The sequence below is a fragment of the Dermacentor variabilis genome, chromosome 11 (assembly GCF_050947875.1).
Source record: "Dermacentor variabilis isolate Ectoservices chromosome 11, ASM5094787v1, whole genome shotgun sequence".
NCBI lineage: Eukaryota > Metazoa > Arthropoda > Arachnida > Ixodida > Ixodidae > Dermacentor > Dermacentor variabilis.
In genome coordinates this window covers 64289938-64310665 of record NC_134578.1, presented here as the reverse complement: position 1 = coordinate 64310665, position 20728 = coordinate 64289938, and the positions used below count along the sequence as shown (strand labels likewise).

Here is a 20728-nt window from a genome sequence, read left to right as displayed (position 1 = left end):
TTGAGCCATAGTTGTTGTTTCTGTTATCCTTCTTAGGGTACTTCTCGCATTTTTAGAGGCTATACATCTATGTTTGTATCTATTTATCTAGCTATCTATGATTGTAGCTTTTCTATCCTTAACGTGAACCGTTTTTCCGCCTGCGTGCGTCCCTGGGTAGTCCGGTTGTGCAATGACCAGTGCATCGGGCTAATGTGCGGAGGTAACAGGGTTCAGAACAATCCATCGGATCTACTACTTCGCTCACCTGGTATAAGTAAATAAATAAATATATATATATATATATATATATATATATATATATATATATATATATATATATATATATATATATATATATATATATATATATATACACGTGCCTATTTTAAACGAATGTGTAGTGTTACTGTATATATAGGGCACGGTTAATGTACAATGAAGCGAATCATCAGGTAAACTTACAATTTGACTGGATGCGTGCTACCTGGCGCATCTTAGACGCCTCACGTAGCATGCTATGTTTATTACAATAATAACAATTGTTGCTTACCTGAGGGCAGGAGTATCGATTGATGGGGTTAGAATTACGGCCTGGCTAACGTAATGCCGATAAATTCACTTGCATGTTTTGTTTTTATTCATTTGTAACGATATTTGGCTATCTGAACTGAACACATAGTACGCTCCACGTGTTAATTGTCTTATAGGTGTTGTGCCAGTCAGTGATGTATCAAAGGGCACCTTAAGGTAGGCTGCCAATTTGAAGGAATAAAATGTATCAGCAATATAAATCTGTTGAACAAATGATCTTGTCAAAAACTCAAAATTGTCAAAATTTTTACTGCTATGTACTACACTAGAGGACGTTCAGTTTCAGTAGTTGTTTTTAAGGGGTCATAATATATTGCCGTATACGCAATGTAAAGGCAGCACTTAGAATGGAAAGAATGTTGATGAAAATGAGCACAAGTTATGAATGACGTATACATACCACTTCCAGTGCTTCGGCAAGGTTAGTCCAATTCTCCTTAATTACTCGTGGTGGGGTGGGTGTAGGCGTCGTGTTACCCGCAATGCAGAAAGCCACGAGTTCTGCGAGGTAAAAGAATGCTCCAATACTGTGATACGCCATGACTAAGTGAGTGGTAACGACGACTTGTCTTCTTTCAGAGATATAGGTAGGCTGCATGTCAATGGTAACAACGGAAGTTTTTTGACGCACCAAGCTTGAAAATAGTGCGAGCAGCTGGCAAAATGCAGCAGCTGGAAGAAATGGAAGAATACCAGTTGTGAGTAGTCGCGGGGCACACTCGTTAGGGAGGATGCAAAACGCCAGATACAAGAAGCTGCGCCGAGTATTAACCTATAGTGTGCTTTATCTTAAGTCCTGGTCAGCTAGAGGACTATCCTAACATACGCGTCGCTCGGATAGGCTGGAGGAAAAGGCTTACCCTTGCGGAATAATAATGTTTGCAGGAATTGGGAGTGCAAAAAACAGGAAGCGCCTTTTCAACTGAAAAGACCTCAATGGAGAAATTCAAGCAAACGCTTCGTTGAAGCTATGTAAATTTCTCGATATGGAAAATTCATCTACTCGCACAACTGTGATGCGATGAATTTCAGCTATTAAAGGGGGCCCAACACAAATTAGGGGGCTGCTGCAAGCTCAATCGCGAGCTCCTCAACAGCGACGTTCTAGTTGCGCCAACCAGCGGCGGGCTGTCCCAGCGTGCCGGTTTACCTGCTGCTAGGTGAAGTAAGCAGAACGTTGCTTGGAGGGACGCGGCCTGGTGTTCGCTGCAGTAATTTGTATTGTCTCGCGCTATCTGATTGCCGTAATTCGTTAGGCCACAGATCCGCGGGTAGGCGCACTTTTCAAGATCCCAATGTTGATATGGCTTGTACGGAGTTTGCATATATTTCAGAATTGAAATGATCCCGTTGAAAGTCAGCCTTTCAGTTTAATGATGATTGCTTTTTAATAAGCGACTAGTTGCCACGTGTCACCCGTCACCCCGTGGCGCTCACCACTGACGGCGTGTCGGTGAACGAACCTTCCTTTATTTCAGAAGGGCACGTTTTAAAGAAATCTGAAAATTATCGTAAACGCACGCTGTAAATGGGGGGTGGGCAGCGAATGCCCTTGTTCTCGAATCCCTTTTTAGATGATGATTCACATGGTGGCTTTAAGCGGCATACGACCTGTTAACACACATGTGTTGATGGGAAAGACATTCGAGTGTATTCCGGTATGAGGCACAGGAGACTTATGGAACGTCTTTGTAATGGTTCGTTCAGGTTTTACGGCGTTCTGAAGGCAGCGGTGATATGTCGAATAAGCTTCTTTTATGAATACACTTTCTGATGTGAATGACCTAAAAATATATATAGTATAGACGCAGGCTTGCTATTTTTTTCTCAAAGTAGATATGAGAAGAATGGGTCAAACTGAGCTGTTAAATTGTGTATTCTTACACTGTCGTTCGACATATCGTTCCAGAAGTCGTTCCAGACAGTCGTTCAACATGTCGTTCCACATCGTTCGACACAGTCGTTCGATTTATAGAATCTAGAAGCAGTGCTCTGGATGACTTCAAATGTATTAATATGAGTGGTCTGACAAGCGTGACTTTGGCAATAGCATATCCAGCATGCCCAGACGAAGATTGCAGGGCCACACAGGAAAAGGTAACTACCGGTTTCTCCTGCATTGGTCAGTCCGTGGGTGCCATCTGCGTAAAACTGACGCCAAATGTATATGTTGCCTCCATCGAGAGGCATTAATGTCCTAACATTCAAAACTGACGCCAAATGTATATGTTGCCTCCATCGAGAGGCATTAATGTCCTAACATTCAGCGCGGCTCCAGGCCGATGCCGCTTCAGTGAATATACAGGAATAAGTCATTTCTTTCTTAAATATTTAGGAGCATTGCGACCTTTCTCTAGTGGTATTCAGCTTTAGTCAAATTTTGATGAAATGAAACAAGACATCTGCCACAAACGATGTAACATTTCGGCTACTACAGAGGCACCTCGTTCTCAAAAAGCGCCCGTGGTTGCTTATGGATATGGTGTTGGGCTGCTAGGCACGAGGCCGCGTCATTGAATCCCGGCCACGGCGGCAGCATTTCGATGGGGGCGAAATGGGAAAACACCACTGTGCTTAGATTTAGCTGCCCATTAAAGAACCTCAGTGGTAAAAATTATTTCGGAGTATCTATTATGGCGTGCCTAACAATGAGATCGTGTTTTGGCATGTAAAAGCACACAACAAATTTTTTGAGGATCACAAATGAAAGTAAAAGGGATAAAAGAGTCACCTAAATATTCGTATGACGTGACAGAGGCACCTCTCGTACACAGTTGGAAAATTTCCATGGTGTTCTTTAAAAGTTCACGTCATAATTTCATTAGGAAGCGACTCTAGATTCGTTAATTTCTTTCGCAAGTACACGTGCCTCATCTCAGCTAGTATCATGCTCTAGCGAAACCCAATGTTAAGAAAGCGCGCTCGAAGAAAGGTCTTGAATATCAACGTTGTTTTGCTGCTGCTCGAGACGGCTCTTAATGTTGCCGCTTTCAACGATGTAAGCATACAAACAGTTCGTGTAATAAACGGCATACACTACAGCTGGGAACTTTTCATTCCTTAGTTTGGGCTTCACAGTTACAAGTGTCATGTCGTAGTTTACCACTTCGCGCATGGACAGCCTCCACGTAGTTTTCAGCGAACAGCTCGAGGTATGGCTTTACTTACAGTTGGGGCGTGAGAAATGGACGCACGCCTTCTACCTGAGGACGCAAACGATGCCGTTGTGCGAATAAGCCTGCGCTTATTCTGCGCAATACTTGGGGTAGCCGCTAAATTACAGGTCTTTGCGTATGCGAGCGACATTGCCTTTTTCATTGTTCGCATTGCTGCACATTTCCTTAGCCTTTGTCTTGAGTGAATTGAGAACCGAGCGTTTCTATGGAGTACACTGTAAACGGAAATAACTCCGAGGTGGGAGTATACTGCTTGTCCTATAGCGACCCCCCGGTTCGGAGTTTTTTTTTGCTCCGTACGATCGGAGTACAATTTTTACTCCGTACGAGCGGAATTTTCGCGTGGAATTATGGGAGTTTTTTTTCTGTCTTTTCTTTATTTTTTGCTTTGCTATTGACGGAGTTCTTTCGAGGTGCAATGGGAGTATAAAAAGAGCCATCGCGTGAGTTTGCGCGAACATGTTTACATGCAGAGGCTGCTGGTCAAATTTCGAAATATGCACACGAGACCGCGTCGAATTCGACGGAACAAGTCAATGAAAGCACATGTATCATGACATACATAAACATTTCAGAAACACCCAATGCAGAAATTTGAAAGACATCACACGTACACGCGATACTCAAGAAGCAACGGTGCCAGTATATATAGCCACGATATTGTGTGCCTCGAAACCGCCTAGGGAGCAGCTGTGCTGTTTTCAGAAATACTACTCACATGCTCGTTCATACGAGATCTCTCTCTCTGAAATTAACAGAATACCTTAAGCAACACAAAACTGTTAATTCAAAATAGTGAGAGAGAAAAAGTTAATGGCGTAATTTTTCAAAATTATCATGCCATTCTGTGAGTGCTGAAGCGACTTCGCACACTTCCGGCGTTCGCGGCCAAAAAGTAGTGCGTTAGTTACAGTAAGCAAGAAAAATGTAAGTGCATGTGTTGCATAGCAAAATTAAATTTTTGCGATATAGTGGTAGCGTAGCAAGAAATTATTACGTTTGAGCATGACCCGCAGCAGCCGACATAATTAACACCGAGAAATGCGCAGTCATACATTTTATACACCGCACTACTTGCTCTGCGTCCGAGCAATCTGTCTCGGTTGCGAAAAGGAGCTACATCGCTGATCTGTCGAGTGAATCCCTAAACTCGGAGCCAGCAGGCATGCGTCTAAATCAATGTCTCGGATAGAGCGTAATGTTAATGCAATATAGGAAGCAACGACGTGACCAAAACATATATGCGCGATAACAATTCGATTCACATCGCTCAATAAGAAGCTTTATTTTCAGTACGCATACTTATGTCCTACCGTTTTTCTTCGGGCGAGGATATCCGTTCACAGATACATAAAAACAGTTGCTTGCACTCCGGTCTTTCTCACTGGCAACACAGCACCGCAACGAACTTGGGTTACGCCATTCATGCGCGACTAGCACGGATGTCGTCGCTCGAACAGTGGCTACTGTTGCCATTGCTACGCGGTCCTTTCAAACACTACACTGGACGTTGTCAGCATGTACTAAAAGGTCATAGAAGTCGCATTTCACGTACTGAAGAACACAAGACAGGGTGACGCAGCACGAAAACACAGCCAGAACGTGAGCCGACATCACGAGCCAGTGAGCAGCTTCGAGGTATACCTAAGCCTTTTTCCGCACTTGAAAACGTGGTTCTTGCAATCATCGTTGTCAGCAAAGCGATCACAGCTAATGTACTTGATGCTGAGATACAGTGAGCTTCAGGCATGCCAATAACACTTTCTGGAAGGAAATACGGGAAACAAATTGAGGAAACGCTGTCGCGGAACGACACTTCACAGACGTAAACAAACCGTCAGCCATGAGCACTGCCCGCTCCGCCGAACGCGCCCGGTCGCTGGCGAGGCGCACAGCCTCATGGGAAGCGCCACGTGACCAACCTGTATCGGCGGATGGGAGTTTTTTTAAAACTCCCTGTCGGAGTTTCACGGGAGAACAAGATTTTTAAGCGGAGTAAAATCGCGTCATGTCGCCTTAATACTCCCACAGCTAGCCAGCGGAGTGAAACGAGGGGATGGCGCTGTTTTGCTCCCAATACATCGGAGTAAATATTTGAGAGGGGAGGTTTTAGGGCACATCACCTATTAAAAACTCCCAGGTGGGTTTATTTTCGTTTACAGTGTAGCGAGTACAGATATAAATTGTAGGTAGGTGCCATTATGGGTGTGTTTTCTATACAACCTGAAGGGAAGCCGGGTTTCGTCACCTTTCGCAACCATGTCAAAGTACGGTAGAAGGCGGCCAAGCTCCTAAATCACCGTGAATTGTATAGAATGTTCCATGTTGTTGATATGTATCGTGACAATGTCGAGGCACCTCTTTTCAGGACTCAATAGCAATTGTCAACGTAGTGCAAAAATATATTTGCACGTGGCATGAAGACGTGAAGGGCAAAGGTCCCAATGACTTCCATGGGTAATTAACGGTAATGTCAAAACTGCTGCTCCTTTGACGGTTCCGTGCGTTTGCACGAACAACATCGGTAGTAGGCGATATATGTAATGAATGAGCAAAAATTGAGCAGTCCGCATCAAGTTATGTACTGGAAATGGGGATCCTACCGTTAAAGTTGCGACTTTTGCGAGAGCTGCAGTACCCTCATTAACGGTGAGTTGAATTAGAACGCTTGCAAAAAGCGACCTAACGTCAACGGTGACCATTGGGTTACAGAACTCAATTTGTGTGTCTTGAATTTTCGGGTTCAATTTGCAAAGGCTGCTGATTTGGGCGCTACTTCAACAAATGAACTAAGACATAATGCGATGCAGGAAATTACGAAGGTTTTGTACAGGCAAGCGGATAAAATTCACTAGGCATCATAATGCGGCCTCCATATTGCGAAATTTACGAAGGCCGTACAAAGAAACGGTGGGGGCATTAGGGCAAATCATCATAAAAAACAGTTACTTATACTGAAGAGACAAGAAGCGGAAATTGTCAGCAAGTAGGCTCATAACTATGTACTACCTTCGAACTCAGATTGCGTTGTAAATGGCAGTACGTGTCAGCATACTTCTGCAATGCGAGCCAACATTTCGTCCTCTTCGCCGCACTTCCGCTTGGTGGATGTGGGGTTGCCTTTGTTTCCGCCAATATTACATTGTCCAGGTTAGTCCGCAGCTTCTTGATGGCCTTGTGCTCACTGAAACATGTATACCTGAGGCACTGGTGCTCACTCAGAACTTCTTAACGGTACGTCAAGTCAGCAAAGAATGCGTCACGATGCGAGCTGTTGACCGGACTGACGGAAATTTCCGCCGCGCACGTTACCTACTTCGCGTCATCCTCCAGAGCGCTATTGAAGTTCAAGGCGATGCGTAATGCAGGAAGTTTTGTTTGGTCAGGTGCATATATTGTTAGTTGCGCACAGCAGTCGTCGGTACATTCCTCGGTTGGTTGTTTCGGTGTTCGGTCTGGTTTTCCAGACTATTTTTAGGTGGTGTTCTTAGCGAAATGTCTTCATATTTGCCTGTGGGTGCGTGATACCGTGCTGCTTAATTAAGTTAAAACACATCGGCGGGGTAGTTGGTTTGAATGCATGATAGAGTGTGCAAGCGCGACTGAGCAAGAACGTAAAAATAAGCAGAAACACAAAGGCAGCGCTGTCTCTATGTGTCCGCTCATGATTCATGCACGCCTACAAAGTAGCACGTACCCTCACAGACGACAATGCACAGCCTCGACCCGGCGCTCTACGGCTACCTCTGATCACTCTGCAACGTACCCGACACCCTGGCACACTTGCTCCTGCAATGCCCGTGGCAAGACGGCATCGAAATACAACCATAAACAGATGCGAAACGAGCACAACAAGCAAAAGAAGATCACCTGTTCGAAACGTGAGTGGCCAACCTGTCTCTGGGGTACCTGGAAGACCAACGACAACTCGTCGCTGGGGCCAAGAGGACAGTCGAAGCCAGAGCGTTCTTGGTCAAAGGAGCCTTCCCACTTCAGGGTGATACCAGGCCTCGCTCGGGACACTGCCCTATTGAAAATTTGCCCGATGCTGGGCATAGTGGAATCCATCATCCATCATCATGGTGGATTATGGTAGTGGGTGGCATGCTGGGTGACGGGTGGCATGGTGGGTGCTGGGTGACATGGTGGGTGACGGGTGGCACGGTGGGTGCTGGGCGGCATGGTGGTTGCTGGGCACGGCGGGTGCTGGGCAGCATGGTGGTTGCTGGGCACAGTGGGTGCTGGGCGGCACGGTGGGTGATGGGTGGCACGGTGGGCACTGGGTTGGATATCATCGTGGGCGCAGCACGTCAAAGGCAAGTTGTGTGATGAATTGAAGGAGCAGCCATTGCCATTCGGAAGCTCATGACGGGTTATCTTTATGTGATGTTGAGTCTTGTGAAGTGTACAGTCTGTATATACATGTTGACAAGATGCGGCTATTTTCATGCCATAACAAATCAATATGTTAAGCACCATACTACGTAGCATATCATCACACTTTATTGAAAAAGCATCACTGGACTTGTACTGTATTTACTTTGCCACTCGCTTGCTCTGGCGTCCTGCTTCTGTAAAAGAGAGCTCCAAAGGTGCTTTCGCAGGGAAGCAAGGTGGTTCTCCGGATGTGGTGCAGGTGGCATCATTCGATGGTCACTTATGTATTTCGCCAGGCAGTCTAAAAGGAGAGTGCAATAAATATATAAGTAAATTGTTTTTCCAATGATTTCTAGCAATAGGTGAATGAAGGAAATCTGCTCTAATCACTTCAAAAAAAGTTTAAGATAACAAAATGCAGCAAATGTCACACACAAACATGCTACCCAGGACGCAAGCCAGCACAGGTTTATTTGCAGTGAGTATGCATACACATGCATCACATTGTTTTGCAGATTTACATGGAATTTTTGTATGTTTTTTGCCAAAGCCACGCCTCTTCTCATCTGGAGGTTGGCTTAACTGCAAAATTTAGACACATGGGAGCTGTACTCAAAGCCTTATGGGGTGGATATTTGGCTTCTGATTTTGCATAATTTGTCTGCTGTTCAACCACGCAAATTCCTGTCAAATTCAGAGAGCCACAATTTGGCTACACTGTCTCTAACGCATGCAGGGGAGCTGCAAGGTGCAAGCTGTCTGATTTTTCCATTCTATCATTTGTTAGCTTTACTTGTTGCTCGTGCAGTTTGTGAGGAAGTCGTAACTTTAGCATTTCCCATATAGGCATAAAAGATTTCATGTAAAAGCTGTATAATGGCTGGCTTGCAAGCTTTATTTAGCTGCAAATGATGGCAACTAATGTTTTAAAGTGAAGCTTTTTTTGCCTCTTCTCCCAACATTACGGGCGCTGCAGCTGCTATGGTCTTGTCATGCGTGCCGTTGGATTTCTTGCAACATTACTAGATGGCGCTCACCTCTGCACATCCTGACCGGCGCTGCTGCCCCAGCATTTCACCGTTAGTGTGTATTGCACGTACTGTGCTGGTTTTAATTTCTATGCGAGAAAAATGCAGCTGCTGGGCTGTGATAATGTAAACATTAGAATCGTCCTTAGTCTGAAGAGGGCGCTTTGAGCTGGAATCTCAACAGTGTGTTGGCCATGTATGTAGAAGGAGCCCATTAACACGCGCCAGCAAGGCGTGCACTCGACGTCGAGGACACCCAGACTTGAAAGAAGTGTCACACAGAACAGGAGCGTCTTCGCTACGCAGTGAAATGTAGTGCAGACCGCGAATTTATGTATACATTGTATACATACAATTACAATAGCTAATTGAAGTATGCACAGCCTCATAATTCAATTAAAGTTTAATATTTCTGCCATGATGCGGTGCGCCATGTGAGGCAATGACAACGCTCCATTCCTTCTCAGAGATTATGAACAATGACTCGCAACAACGCCTCAAGCAAACACATCTCCCTGTGTGTTCTGTGGGCTATGCAGACAAACAGAAGTGGTGCATGCAAGGTAATGCTTAACATCAACTCGCCACTTTCGTATTGGACTAAACACTGAAAAAATTACAAACTTGCCACTAACATCACCGTTAATTATTGTCAATCAAAGCAAACAATGTGTGCATCGTGTACATCAATTCTCACAGTGCATGGGATCTGCCATTTTTTTTCTACTTTTCAATCTCCATATTGCTACTTTGCTCAGGTAACCTACATCTTCAATGTAAAAAAAGCCCAAAGAAGCATCTTAACGTAATACAGAGCAATCTTTCATGCTCGTCTGTTTAAAAAAAACATATTTATGTAGGAAATGAAATCTTCGGCAGAGTGTTGATGCGACTACAAGAGTACCTGGTACTTTGATCCATAAAACAATTGAATCTTGGCAGAAGAATGCCAGTTACAGCCACACTATACAGTCCTTTCTAATCCAGGCTGGCGGAAAGCGCTGGAATTCCGCATGATGCCCAGCACCTTGCTTTTCTTGGCACCGACAAGAGGCATGAAAATTTTAGGATGCTTTGCGTAGAACAAGATCAGCTATGCAGATCAGAGCGTACATGCGACTAATGTTCGAGGTGCTTTCTTTGTGTAGCAGTTCTTTCCTCATTCTTATGCTTAAATAAAATGAGATCACTGAAAGTATGCCGAAAGTGCTGATAGGCCATGTCTTACAAACTTCAATAATCAGAACATCTAAAATCAAGAAAGCGGCTGACAAATGGAATAGCACACAGTGGTATGAAGGTTATAAACATGGATGAGGTGCCTCAGAAAGGCTGACCAACTTTTGAGCTATCTTCGTCAAAAGTGGCCTGGTCAGCCTTGCCATGTTAGTTTTGAAGGACTAGTAGGGTGACATCACGTGCAGTTGTTGTCAGTGGCAGCTGGTTGTAAAGGGAGAGACTTTAAAGAGAATGAGCGCTGTCGTCTGACGTCTGTAAGCATGGTTCCTAAGACGAGGGCACAAGACCGTGAGAATAGGAAGGCGGCGAGAAAAGAAACAAAAGAAAAGGAGAAAAATAGAGATGCCAAGAGGCAAAAAAAAAAGACAAGAAAAAGAAGGGCATGGGAGCGTGTTAAGGAAGTGAGGGGTTAGGGAGCATTCAGGAGTGTCATTGGCGGCATCTTTCTGCCGTTTTAGAAGAACTGGTCAGGCGGTCAGTGTGCCAGTAACAAAAAAGACCCCAAAAGATATCAGTTGAAAGAATGACTTGAGTAGCGTAGCAGCAACGCGTCGGGTAATGTTGAAGAAATTAAGATGGCGACAAGGAGTCTGGGATGCAATGTATGTGGTAGCTGGCAGGCAGAGGCATGGTGTTTTAGGGATGTCAGCCTCAGTAGCTCAACGCAGGTGTCGTCACAGTGGTATATAGAGCTGGTGATACCCTGTGTGACTGATGCGCAGAAAAACGTATCCTGGCATCTGGGATTTTGGATTGTGGTGGTGAGGGTGTTCAAAAAATATGATAGAAAACAGACAAAAGGGGGGAACTGAAAGTGGAATAACAAATAGGAGGGTTACATGAGCAAAAGCGGGCGGAGGCAGGTGTACATGGGAAAAGGGGTCATACAGTTGATATAAACATTAAAAGACAAAAGAATATATTAAATTGAGTAGTAAGCAGGTAAAAATTAGAAACGGTGGAATAGGTGAGGTTAAGAATTAAGTTTAGCTGGTGGCACAATGTGTTTTGCGCCTTGGTTGATGACATGAGGCTTTCCGATTTAAGTTACAGCTTTAAAGTTTTTAAAGATTCTAAGTTGCTGTGTTAAATTGATTCCCATTGGATGTAGGCATTTAAACTTGTGTATGAGGTATGATTCCAGATATTTCCTCTAGCGAGGTGAGCGGAAATTTGTAGTCTATAGAGCCTTGCTTTGTCACATATGACATGTTCATTGAAGTGGCTGGCTACTCCTTTAGGTAAATTGTTTTGTATCTGCGCGGTGACCGTTCAGTCTTTTATGATTTTTTTTTGTCCTGTCTCACCTATGTATTATTTGCTACAAGTGGCACATTCTAGACAGTAGACTACATTGCTTGATGTGCAGATGAAACTCGAAGTTACGTTGTTTGAGTAATTTGATGCTGTACTTATTACTGTAGTAGTAGATTAAATATGTTTGCATGTAGAGCACCCGGGCGGCCACAGGGACTGGTTCCTAACTTCGTTGTTTTTAGTTTGGCACATACAAGAATATCCTTAATATTATAGTGTTGCATCTCAAGACTACTCTGGGCAGGGCGGGAAAAATCTTGTTTCTGGTTGCTGGTGAGAATTGGGTAGTATTTATTGAGGATGTTGTTCATGTTTGGGAGTGTGAGAATTTAGTAGTAAGAAGAGGCGCTGTTCTTGTGATCCTAGGGTGGGGCTTGAGCGCGTCGGCTCAGTCAAGTTTGGTTGCATCGGTGCAGGCTTTCTGAAGGGCACTCTTTGGGTGGTTCCCATTTGATAGGTTTTCTTTAGGGTGATCAAGTCTATCTATGTAGTCTTGGTTTTCAACACACATGTGACGTAGCCATGCGCTTGGCCTTTAAAGATGCCTTCTTTGCAATGTGGCTTGATGGTGGCTTGTATATTCTAGGTACTGTTGTTTGTCAAAAGGTTTCCATACAGCATTGTCATTAGTGTCCCAGTGTCAATGTATATTGTTTAGTCCAGAAAGTTTATGCGCTCCACTGAAGATTTTGATGCGAATTTTATTGTTGGCTGAAAAGAATTTAGAAATCCTACATATTTATCTAGGCTGTCTTGACCATGTCACCATATTATGAATATGTCGTCTATGTATCGTAGGTATGTGTGGGGCCTGTCAGTGCAGCGCAATAGGAAGTCTGTAGAATCCCCATAAATATGTTCGCATAAATATGTTTTCCCATGTACATCTGCTTCCGCCCGCTTTTGCTCATGCCACCCTCTTATTTGTTATTCCAGTTTCAGTTCACCCCCATATTTGTCTGTTCTTTATTCTATTTTTTCGAAACACCCTCACCAACATATTCCAAAATCCCAGGCGCCAGGATACCTTCTTCGGTGCCTCAGCCACACAGGGTATCGCCACTTCTGCATACCGCTGTGACGACACCTACGTTGAGTGAGCTACTGGGACTAACGTCCCTAGAAAGACCGTGCCGCTGCCTTCCAGCTACCCTATGCACTGCATTCCAGACTCCTTGCTGCCATCTTAACTCCTTCTAAATTATCCGACGCATTGCTGCTATGCTACTCAAGTCATTCTTTCAACTAATGTCTTTTCGGGTTGTTTTTGTTACTCGAGCACTGACCGCCTCACCGGCTCCTTTAAAGCCACAAGAACATGCTGCCAAAGACACCCCTGAATGCTCCCTAACCTCTTGCTTCCCTAACACCTTCCTATGCCCTTCTTCTTTTCTTGTTCTTTCTTTCCCTCTTGGTCTCTTTTTTTCTCCTTTTCTCCCCGCCTTCCCACTCCCACTATTGTTCCTACGTCTTAGGAATCATGCTTACAGACATCAGGTGACCGCGCTCATTCTCCTTCAAGTCTCTCCCTTTACAACCAGCCACTCCCGACAACTGCATGTGACGTCACTCTACTAACACTTTAAAACCAACATGCCGAGGATGATGAGGCAACTTTTGAGAAGATAGGTCCTCCTAACGAAACGTTGGCCACCCTTTCCGAGGCACTTTATCCCTGTTTATAACTTTTACATCCCAATAATCAGAATAGTGTTTTGAAATTGCATGGCTGTGAATGCTGCAGATTGTAAAGCAGCACATCAGTTGACCACAGTCAACACTTTGGACGGCAGTAGTTTAAAAAGCTTCTTTTAGACCATACAATTTGCCAAGCTGTGTCGGAACCCAATTTTCTTGAGAAGCATTATTTCAAAAAAGTGAAATGAAAGCTGCAGCGTGAAAAGCTACAATAACGCATGCCAAGTCTACATTAGAAATTTCAAAGACAATGAGGTGCTTAAATGTTCACTTCTGTTAAGACAATGAGCAGCAGGTGAATGCAAGCTATCAAGGTCCTGTCAAAATTAACCGCTCGTGTAGCCACCCGACTTTCTTGATTGTTTTTAATTCAATCTGATTATGGGGGAAACTTTGTGGGCGATTTTCGCCGGAAACCCATATCCCGAAATTATCTTGTGCTGTTTTTCATACCCACAGAGACATTTAAATTGTGTGTCGAGACACAGTGCATATACAGCAGAAGAAAAAGATATAATATATAGGCACTTGCCTCATTCTTGCTTTGGCATTTCTTGTCGCTCTGTATACATCATGTAATGCTAACTCATTCAGATAACTTGTAGATATGCAGTTATGTTTCTCAAATGAGGTGACTGTTGACTTACTCTTCAAAGCAGCCACTTTCTCCGGTGTTGCCGGAAGCTTCCAAGATGCGCGGCACATTGTCCGGCAGGCCTGTCCAGTCAGGCTGCTTTCACCTGCTTGCACTGGTGTCCACAGGTGCCATGCCACCTCTAATGGGCACTTTCCGTCGGAAGCAGACTTGAATATGTAATGCCACTTGTTGAGTGGCATCACAAATGCCACACCAATCTGTACCTGCAATAGATATGAAGTGTTTTTTTCCTGAGCAGTATTCTTAACACTAAAACGCACTTGTATAAAACAATATGATATAGGTTAATTAGATCCGTCAATTTCTGATGCAACTCTATAATTTCCTATTTCTGCCCCTCGAACAAGTTTAAAAAAAACTGGGGTTAAACCCAACCTCACCAAGAAATTCATTTTTGTGTAAAGGATTAAACTAATAAAATTTTCCCATTTTAAGGGCAGCAAACACTCATATTTCGTACAGTCTAACCTTGCAATAATGAAATTAACAGAGAAAGCGAAACAATTGATTCAAATAGGCGCACCGCCATGCAGAGAACAGTGCAAGAACGAGTGACGTCAAGGCCTCCAAGATTGCAGTGTCACACGGAGAACAGTGCAGCACGTTACCTAGAGACCTACGCGCGCCAGTCTCTAAAATCCACCACCATCACACACTAAATGGCCTTGTTCTAAAGAACATTGGAGACATGCCTTGAAAGTAAGATTACCCTTGCATGGTTGAAAACAAGTGAATTCCCTTGTGGGCTCTGAAAACCACTCGCACCACTCACTCATCTCAGCAGTTATATTTTCGTCATGACTAAACTGCAGCGACGAATGCGCCAAGTCCCGTCACAACTTCAAACTTCAGAACTCAGTGTGCACGCTCCTTTTACTGCGACCAGGTTTGAAATGTTTGTTGTAACAGTACAGCGCTAGTACAGCGGCCGCGGAATTCTCTTTAGGGACAATTGCACCTTCTACATCTTTTTGTAGGTTTTTGCGCAATATGTGCGTTGCTGTTTTTTGTCATTAAGCCCTTCAGTTGATGTCTAGCGCCCGTTCAGACTGTGTCTCTTTGTGTGTGTGTGTGTGCCCTTGCACTTGTCATGATGTCCAAGTTCAGCTACCACCAACTAGAACTAACTTTTGCATTAATCAGAAGTACATATTAGCACGCTTTATAAAAAGCCAAAGGATTAGCACTATGCTGACCGGAAATGAGAAATGGTAAGAATATTCTGGCTGAAAACAACATTTCAAGTTTATCAACACTGACGGGCAAGTAATTAAGAAAGTTGGTGTACGTTAATGTCTACCTTTTGAGTGATACAAGGGACAGAAAGAAGACAACACGACACAAAAGCTACCAATTCAACATTAATTTTGGTGCAAAAATTTAAGATAATATTTATACTGCGTGTGCCCTTGCACTGCACAAGCGATCTTTTAAGACAAAGGGCACAAGTTGCAATACAAATGTACAAAATCATGATAAACAGTACTTGCATAAAAATAGAACAAATAAGCACGGAGTGATCACTATTCCGTGTCATTTAGAGAGTATTCCTCTTTGTAATGCAATCATAATGAGCACTGGCTGACAGATGTCCCTCTTTTTTAAATGGTATGCCTCAGTGATATTGTTGATCAATCGGTTGCCTTAAGTAAACAAAAGAGATGAACAATCTAAATCTGGCGTACATCACCAGTTGTGTCAATGCATTGTCAAGTGGGACGAGCATGCTTGTCCCTTGAGTGAATAATGGTGCTCTCCTGGGCACATGCTTATACAGCGGCCAGTCTGCCCCATGTACAAGACCGTCTATTCTTAGTACGAAGATGGTGCAGAGTGGCCGAACTCCGCGGATTGCCAGCGCGCATTGCATGGCTGTGCAACGGAGCTAAGCGGCGCAGGCGCACAGCGGCTTAGAGGTGGGACTTCATGTCATGTGTCATCCGCTAAAGCATGGCGTGCTCCCGCACTTTAGCAGATGACACGAAGCTCCACATCCCCCCTGCGCCATGCACGCTGGCACTCCGCGGGGCGTGGTCACGCTGAGTCGTGTTCGTGCCAACAGTTGACGACCCTGTGCATTTGACCAAACATACACATGAACAGAGGCATAGAATACACTACTAATGACGGACACAAGACATATTTAGTGGTAATTTATACAAATCTCCTTTGCCTGGACGCCTTTCTCAATGCGCTTGTGGAATGCTATGCACACATATTTCGAGAGAAAAAATAAAGTAGGCAGGTATGCCGCACAGTCCACAAGTGAACTGAGAAAAGCGAGCAGGCAAGCGAGGTACGCTTGGTTAAACATACCACGAAATATGTCTAGTGTGTGTTAGGGGCAGTGTACTGCATTCCAATGTTAGGAAGCTGACAGGCCAGGAACTAAATATGTACCAAAGAAATCACCACATTTTACTGAGAAGACCGGCATGCTCGTCTGACTTGGCCGTGCATTGCCGCGATAGGGCTTTAGGCCAGATTAAATTAGTTTATCTGTTTCCACCCACGGTGAAAAATTGACAAGAGAAATCAGAGAGGCATACCACAAGATGTGTGAGCAAGCCCCATTATGAATGCATGAAAAAAGGCGTCCTTTCTAGATGACAAGGGATAGAAATTAGTCTGACTATTCACCTTTTTTTACGCAAATACTGTTTATTGTGATTTTTTGCCTTTGTATTACAACTCACATTTTCCTTCTGAAGGAACTTGTGCACAATATAAGCACACATTCAGTGTTATTTTTATTCCTTCTATCAAAATATTCAGTCATCACTGGTCATGTTGTATGGTCTCCCTTCCTTCACTGTGTAAATTTTGTCCTCAAGCTATATGAACTGACTGGCAAACTCAAAACGACACTACAAATTTCACCTAGAGGATACGGCTGGTTCTCAGAAAATGCACCAATACGGCGACAGGTGTCTGTTTGCACACTGTAGCAATAATGGGTGGAAGCTACTTTTGACATTACTGCAATACATCAGTTGTCACATGGCTACAACCTTTAAGAAACAACAGAAATGTAAGTGCACAGCAAAAACAAGCAGGTTCATCAACCACAAATTTGACTTCAGCAGCCAGAACATAGACAGTTTCATGTAGCTAAAGCATTAGCTAATATGTGGAAAATACATGCACAAGCACCCTTAGCTTGAGATACCTGCATACCAACATAAAACCATGAGTTGCAGTGCATATGATGCTTGTTCTTGACACTAGTATTTTGTGAAAAATACTTTTTGGATTACGTACCATGCTTTCAATTCATTTGCCCAGTAATCAAAGGCTTTTGACAGCATTACACTTTGTACTTGCTAGTTGAAAATATTCTCACGTGAACAGAACCAAGCAGAATAAATAGAAAACTGCCCACTGTGCTAACCAAATATGTGGAGAGACCCAAAGTAATAGAATTATTTCTGGACCGCTGTAGACTTAGAGCTTGTTGGCTGATAGTCACTATTAAAATTGCACCACTGCCAAGCAGATGTTCTGTGTGGTGCTGTTGAAATCAAGTTCACTTGATGAGCAACATAGCAATAACCAGCAAATGCTTTAGCAATAGCGAGCAGGCAATCTTGCATGTGCAAAACTGCATGCTTATTTAATGATAGTGCATCAATAGACTGAACTATGTACCAACTATGTGGTCTATGCAGTATAGACAAAGTCGAAAACGATGCAACTGGACACAGACTCTGCCACAATGCCTACTTGCATGAATGGGTATAGCTTAAGAAGAATATAAATAAATGTAGAGAAAGAAAGCAAGCTTACTAGAAAACTCTTCACTGCTGTAGTACTTACAGCACAGTGAATACTGGCCTTCATTTACCATTTAAAGAAATTCAAGCTCGTGTCTATTGTTCTGGGAACTTGAGAAATAATTGTGAAAAAATGGAGAAGGTTGGGCTAGTTGGCGTTGACACAGCTCCTGTGACATAGTTACTAGCGCAAACAAGGCGTACGGAATAAAGGTCGGACTAGCCAAAGCGGTAGACTTCAACTGACAAGCTTTATTCAGAAGAAACATGCAAACAGGCCACCGCATGCTCAGTTAATGTGGAGACAGATGCATAAACGAATGTGCCACATAGGGGATAACGAAATGCACATAGAAGCTGATAAGCATCCACAAGAAGCCATTACAAAGCATTCACCAGATTTTTCTGAAGACACAACACTTATTTATTAGCTGGTACCAGTGATGGAGTGCTTATGCATTCATCAGCAGCTTTCGAAATGCAAAACACCTCAAACATTTCCCTATATAACTGCCTGGCAAACTGACTGAGCACTTGTGTGCTATGAAAACATGGGGAGCACTTATGGGTACTTTAACAGTGATCAGCCAAGTAGCCAGCGCCTGTGAGAGCATTTACAGCATTCCGGTACTCCCCAAGCCACTCATTCAGGCACCTGTTTGTTCAATATACCACTTTCCACAGGGAAGTGCAATGTAGCATACCACCACTACATTTCAGTTAACAAAGCAGGTGACATGCTCCTTAGTGCATGTACTTTGACGCCCGGCAATGTTTACCAACTTGCATATTCTTGTGAGCATTAGCGGTGCTGAAAAAATGCCTACACCAAACTTGTTCGCCACCTTTCTTCTAGGCGGTGGGACACCCTGTGTATGTATGGCAGAGCTGCACGGCTACCACTGGGACATGCGTTACTGCACGTCCAGTGGGCAATGTGGTAGTGCTAATGACTTTCTTGTTGTGCTGGCTTTGCTGTTAAAAACATTGTGGGTGTTTTCGAACAGTGTTCAGTAGGACTCAAGTTCACACATGAGTTGCCAGAAGATGATCACCTGCAATCATTCGATATTCGTATAATTTTAAATCATACTTTCCTTATTATATATACTCTCTTAGGAAAACGAAGCCCTTGCTCGACTACCGTTTGGCATACTCCATGTTAAAGGAAGCATAGCTCCTAGCTGCCCGAGAGCTGTTCTGGTTAAATCTTGTGCACCAGGTTTCCTGCAGCGCTCAGCAACAAGCGAGCCATTTATGTAGGGCCAGGTATCTCGATAACACTTTGGTGTCAACTACTGGGAGCCTCATTAAAGAGGTAAAAACAGATCTGGCAGCTGCTCGGTGCAATAACGCACGTGCCAGTGGGCGCCCTGTGGCTGTGCCATCTGTACATGGGGTGTCCCACCACCTAAACAATGTGGCAAACCAGTGCAGTGTAGGTGTTTTCTTCAGCGCCACTAGAGCTCGCAAGAATGTGCAGGTTGGTAAGCAACGCCGGGAATCAGGGTACATGCACTAAGGAGCATGTCACCCACTTTTTTAACTGCAATGTGGGGGTGGTATACAAGATTTCACTTCCCTGTAGAAAGTGCTGTATTGGACAAAAGGGCAGGTTCTTGAATGAGAGGCTTAGGGAGCACCGGAACGCTGTAAACACTCTAGCAGGCACTGCCCATTTGGCTGACCACTGCCGAAGATGTACTCGTAAATGCTACCTGTGTTTTCAAAACAAGCAAGTGCTCAGACGGTTTGGCAGGCAGTTAGATAAGGAAATATTTGGTGTTTGGCATTTCAAAGGCTGATGATGAATGTGTAAGCACTCCTTCACTGGAACTCACTGATAAAGGAGTGTTTGTTGTACCTTGAGAAGAACCTGCTGAATGCTTTGTAATGGTTTGTAGTGGGCAGTATTGGCTTTGTTGCGCATTTGGTTTCCTCCCATGTGGAACATTTATTTGTGCATCTGTCTGTAGATATTTTTGAGCATAAGGTGGGGCCTCATTGCGTGTTTTCTGAATAAAGCTTGTAAGTTGAAGTCTAGTGCACTGTCTTGTCAAACTTTTTTCAATTAGTCTTGTTCGTGCAAGTAAACCTCACAATAATTGTAATACCAATGTTAAACAATGGTAAGCATGCTGCATGCTTAGACCTGTGACATATTTGGCCCATTACACTTTTAATCCTTACGTGTGCAGAAACTGCACAAGCCTGTAGCCTAAACGAAAAAAAAGTGGATATAAAAGGTGTAACACAGGAAAGTTTCAAATCAATAAAACAAAATAACAAGAGGTAGATATAATGTGTACTAAGCAAAATAAAATGTAACGTGCAGCCAAGTGATTGATGCAAGAAAAAATAAACCTCAAGACATGTTAGGTCTAGTTTTAAAGTGAACAAGGTAATGTGTACATAATGTCTACAGACACAAATAAGCAGCAAGTTGAATAAAGTTGAGCAGATATTTAGCCTATTTAGTAAGCACTGCTGAGTAATATGTCCATAAACTTATTGACGAATGATACCGAGATCCTACTTTTGCAAACACATACACTTCAGTCATACCTGACCAGACCATCCGATTACACACAGTGCTGCTGCAGCCATAGCTCCTCCCTGACGTGGACACTGTTGCTGGTCACGGCCTTGCCCCTGCAAGATAGGTTCTGTGTTAACTTATAGCAGTGGCACTTTAAAGAAGTCGTTGTGAACACATGCAAGGAGCACAGAAAAGTCACAAAAACAATGTTTGCACCACTGCAGGGTGGGAACAGAGCACAAGGTCAAAGTTACTGATGAATATTGTGATAGTAGGGACCTCTTCATGACAATAAAATTTTTAAGACCTACAGCTACAGTACATTACAAACAAATGTTTGTTTACGTAAC

General features: G+C 43.6%; 1 protein-coding gene across 1 annotated transcript; it reads right to left on the bottom strand.

Moving 5' to 3' along the window:
* Positions 1-8245: 8245 nt before the first annotated feature.
* On the bottom strand, positions 8246-20485 carry LOC142564234 (uncharacterized). Its single transcript, XM_075675154.1, has 3 exons — positions 20405-20485; positions 14056-14269; positions 8246-8427 (listed from the first exon to the last, which is right to left on the bottom strand). The coding sequence occupies exons 1-3, from the start codon at positions 20444-20446 to the stop codon at positions 8252-8254; spliced, it is 432 nt and encodes a 143-aa protein (XP_075531269.1). The 5' UTR covers positions 20447-20485; the 3' UTR covers positions 8246-8251.
* Between the last annotated feature and the right edge of the window lie 243 nt (positions 20486-20728).

What these genes read in the sequence shown, in the direction of transcription:
- LOC142564234 (XM_075675154.1), bottom strand. Translation starts at nt 20,446, where the DNA reads ATGGCTGCAGCAGCACTGTGTGTAATCGGATGGTCTGGTCAG. An exon ending in TAATCGGATGGTCTGGTCAG is followed by an intron (nt 14,270 to 20,404) that starts GTATGACTGAAG and finishes TATCTATTGCAG; the next exon opens with GTACAGATTGGTGTGGCATT. An exon ending in GAAAGTGGCTGCTTTGAAGA is followed by an intron (nt 8,428 to 14,055) that starts GTAAGTCAACAG and finishes CTCTCCTTTTAG; the next exon opens with ACTGCCTGGCGAAATACATA.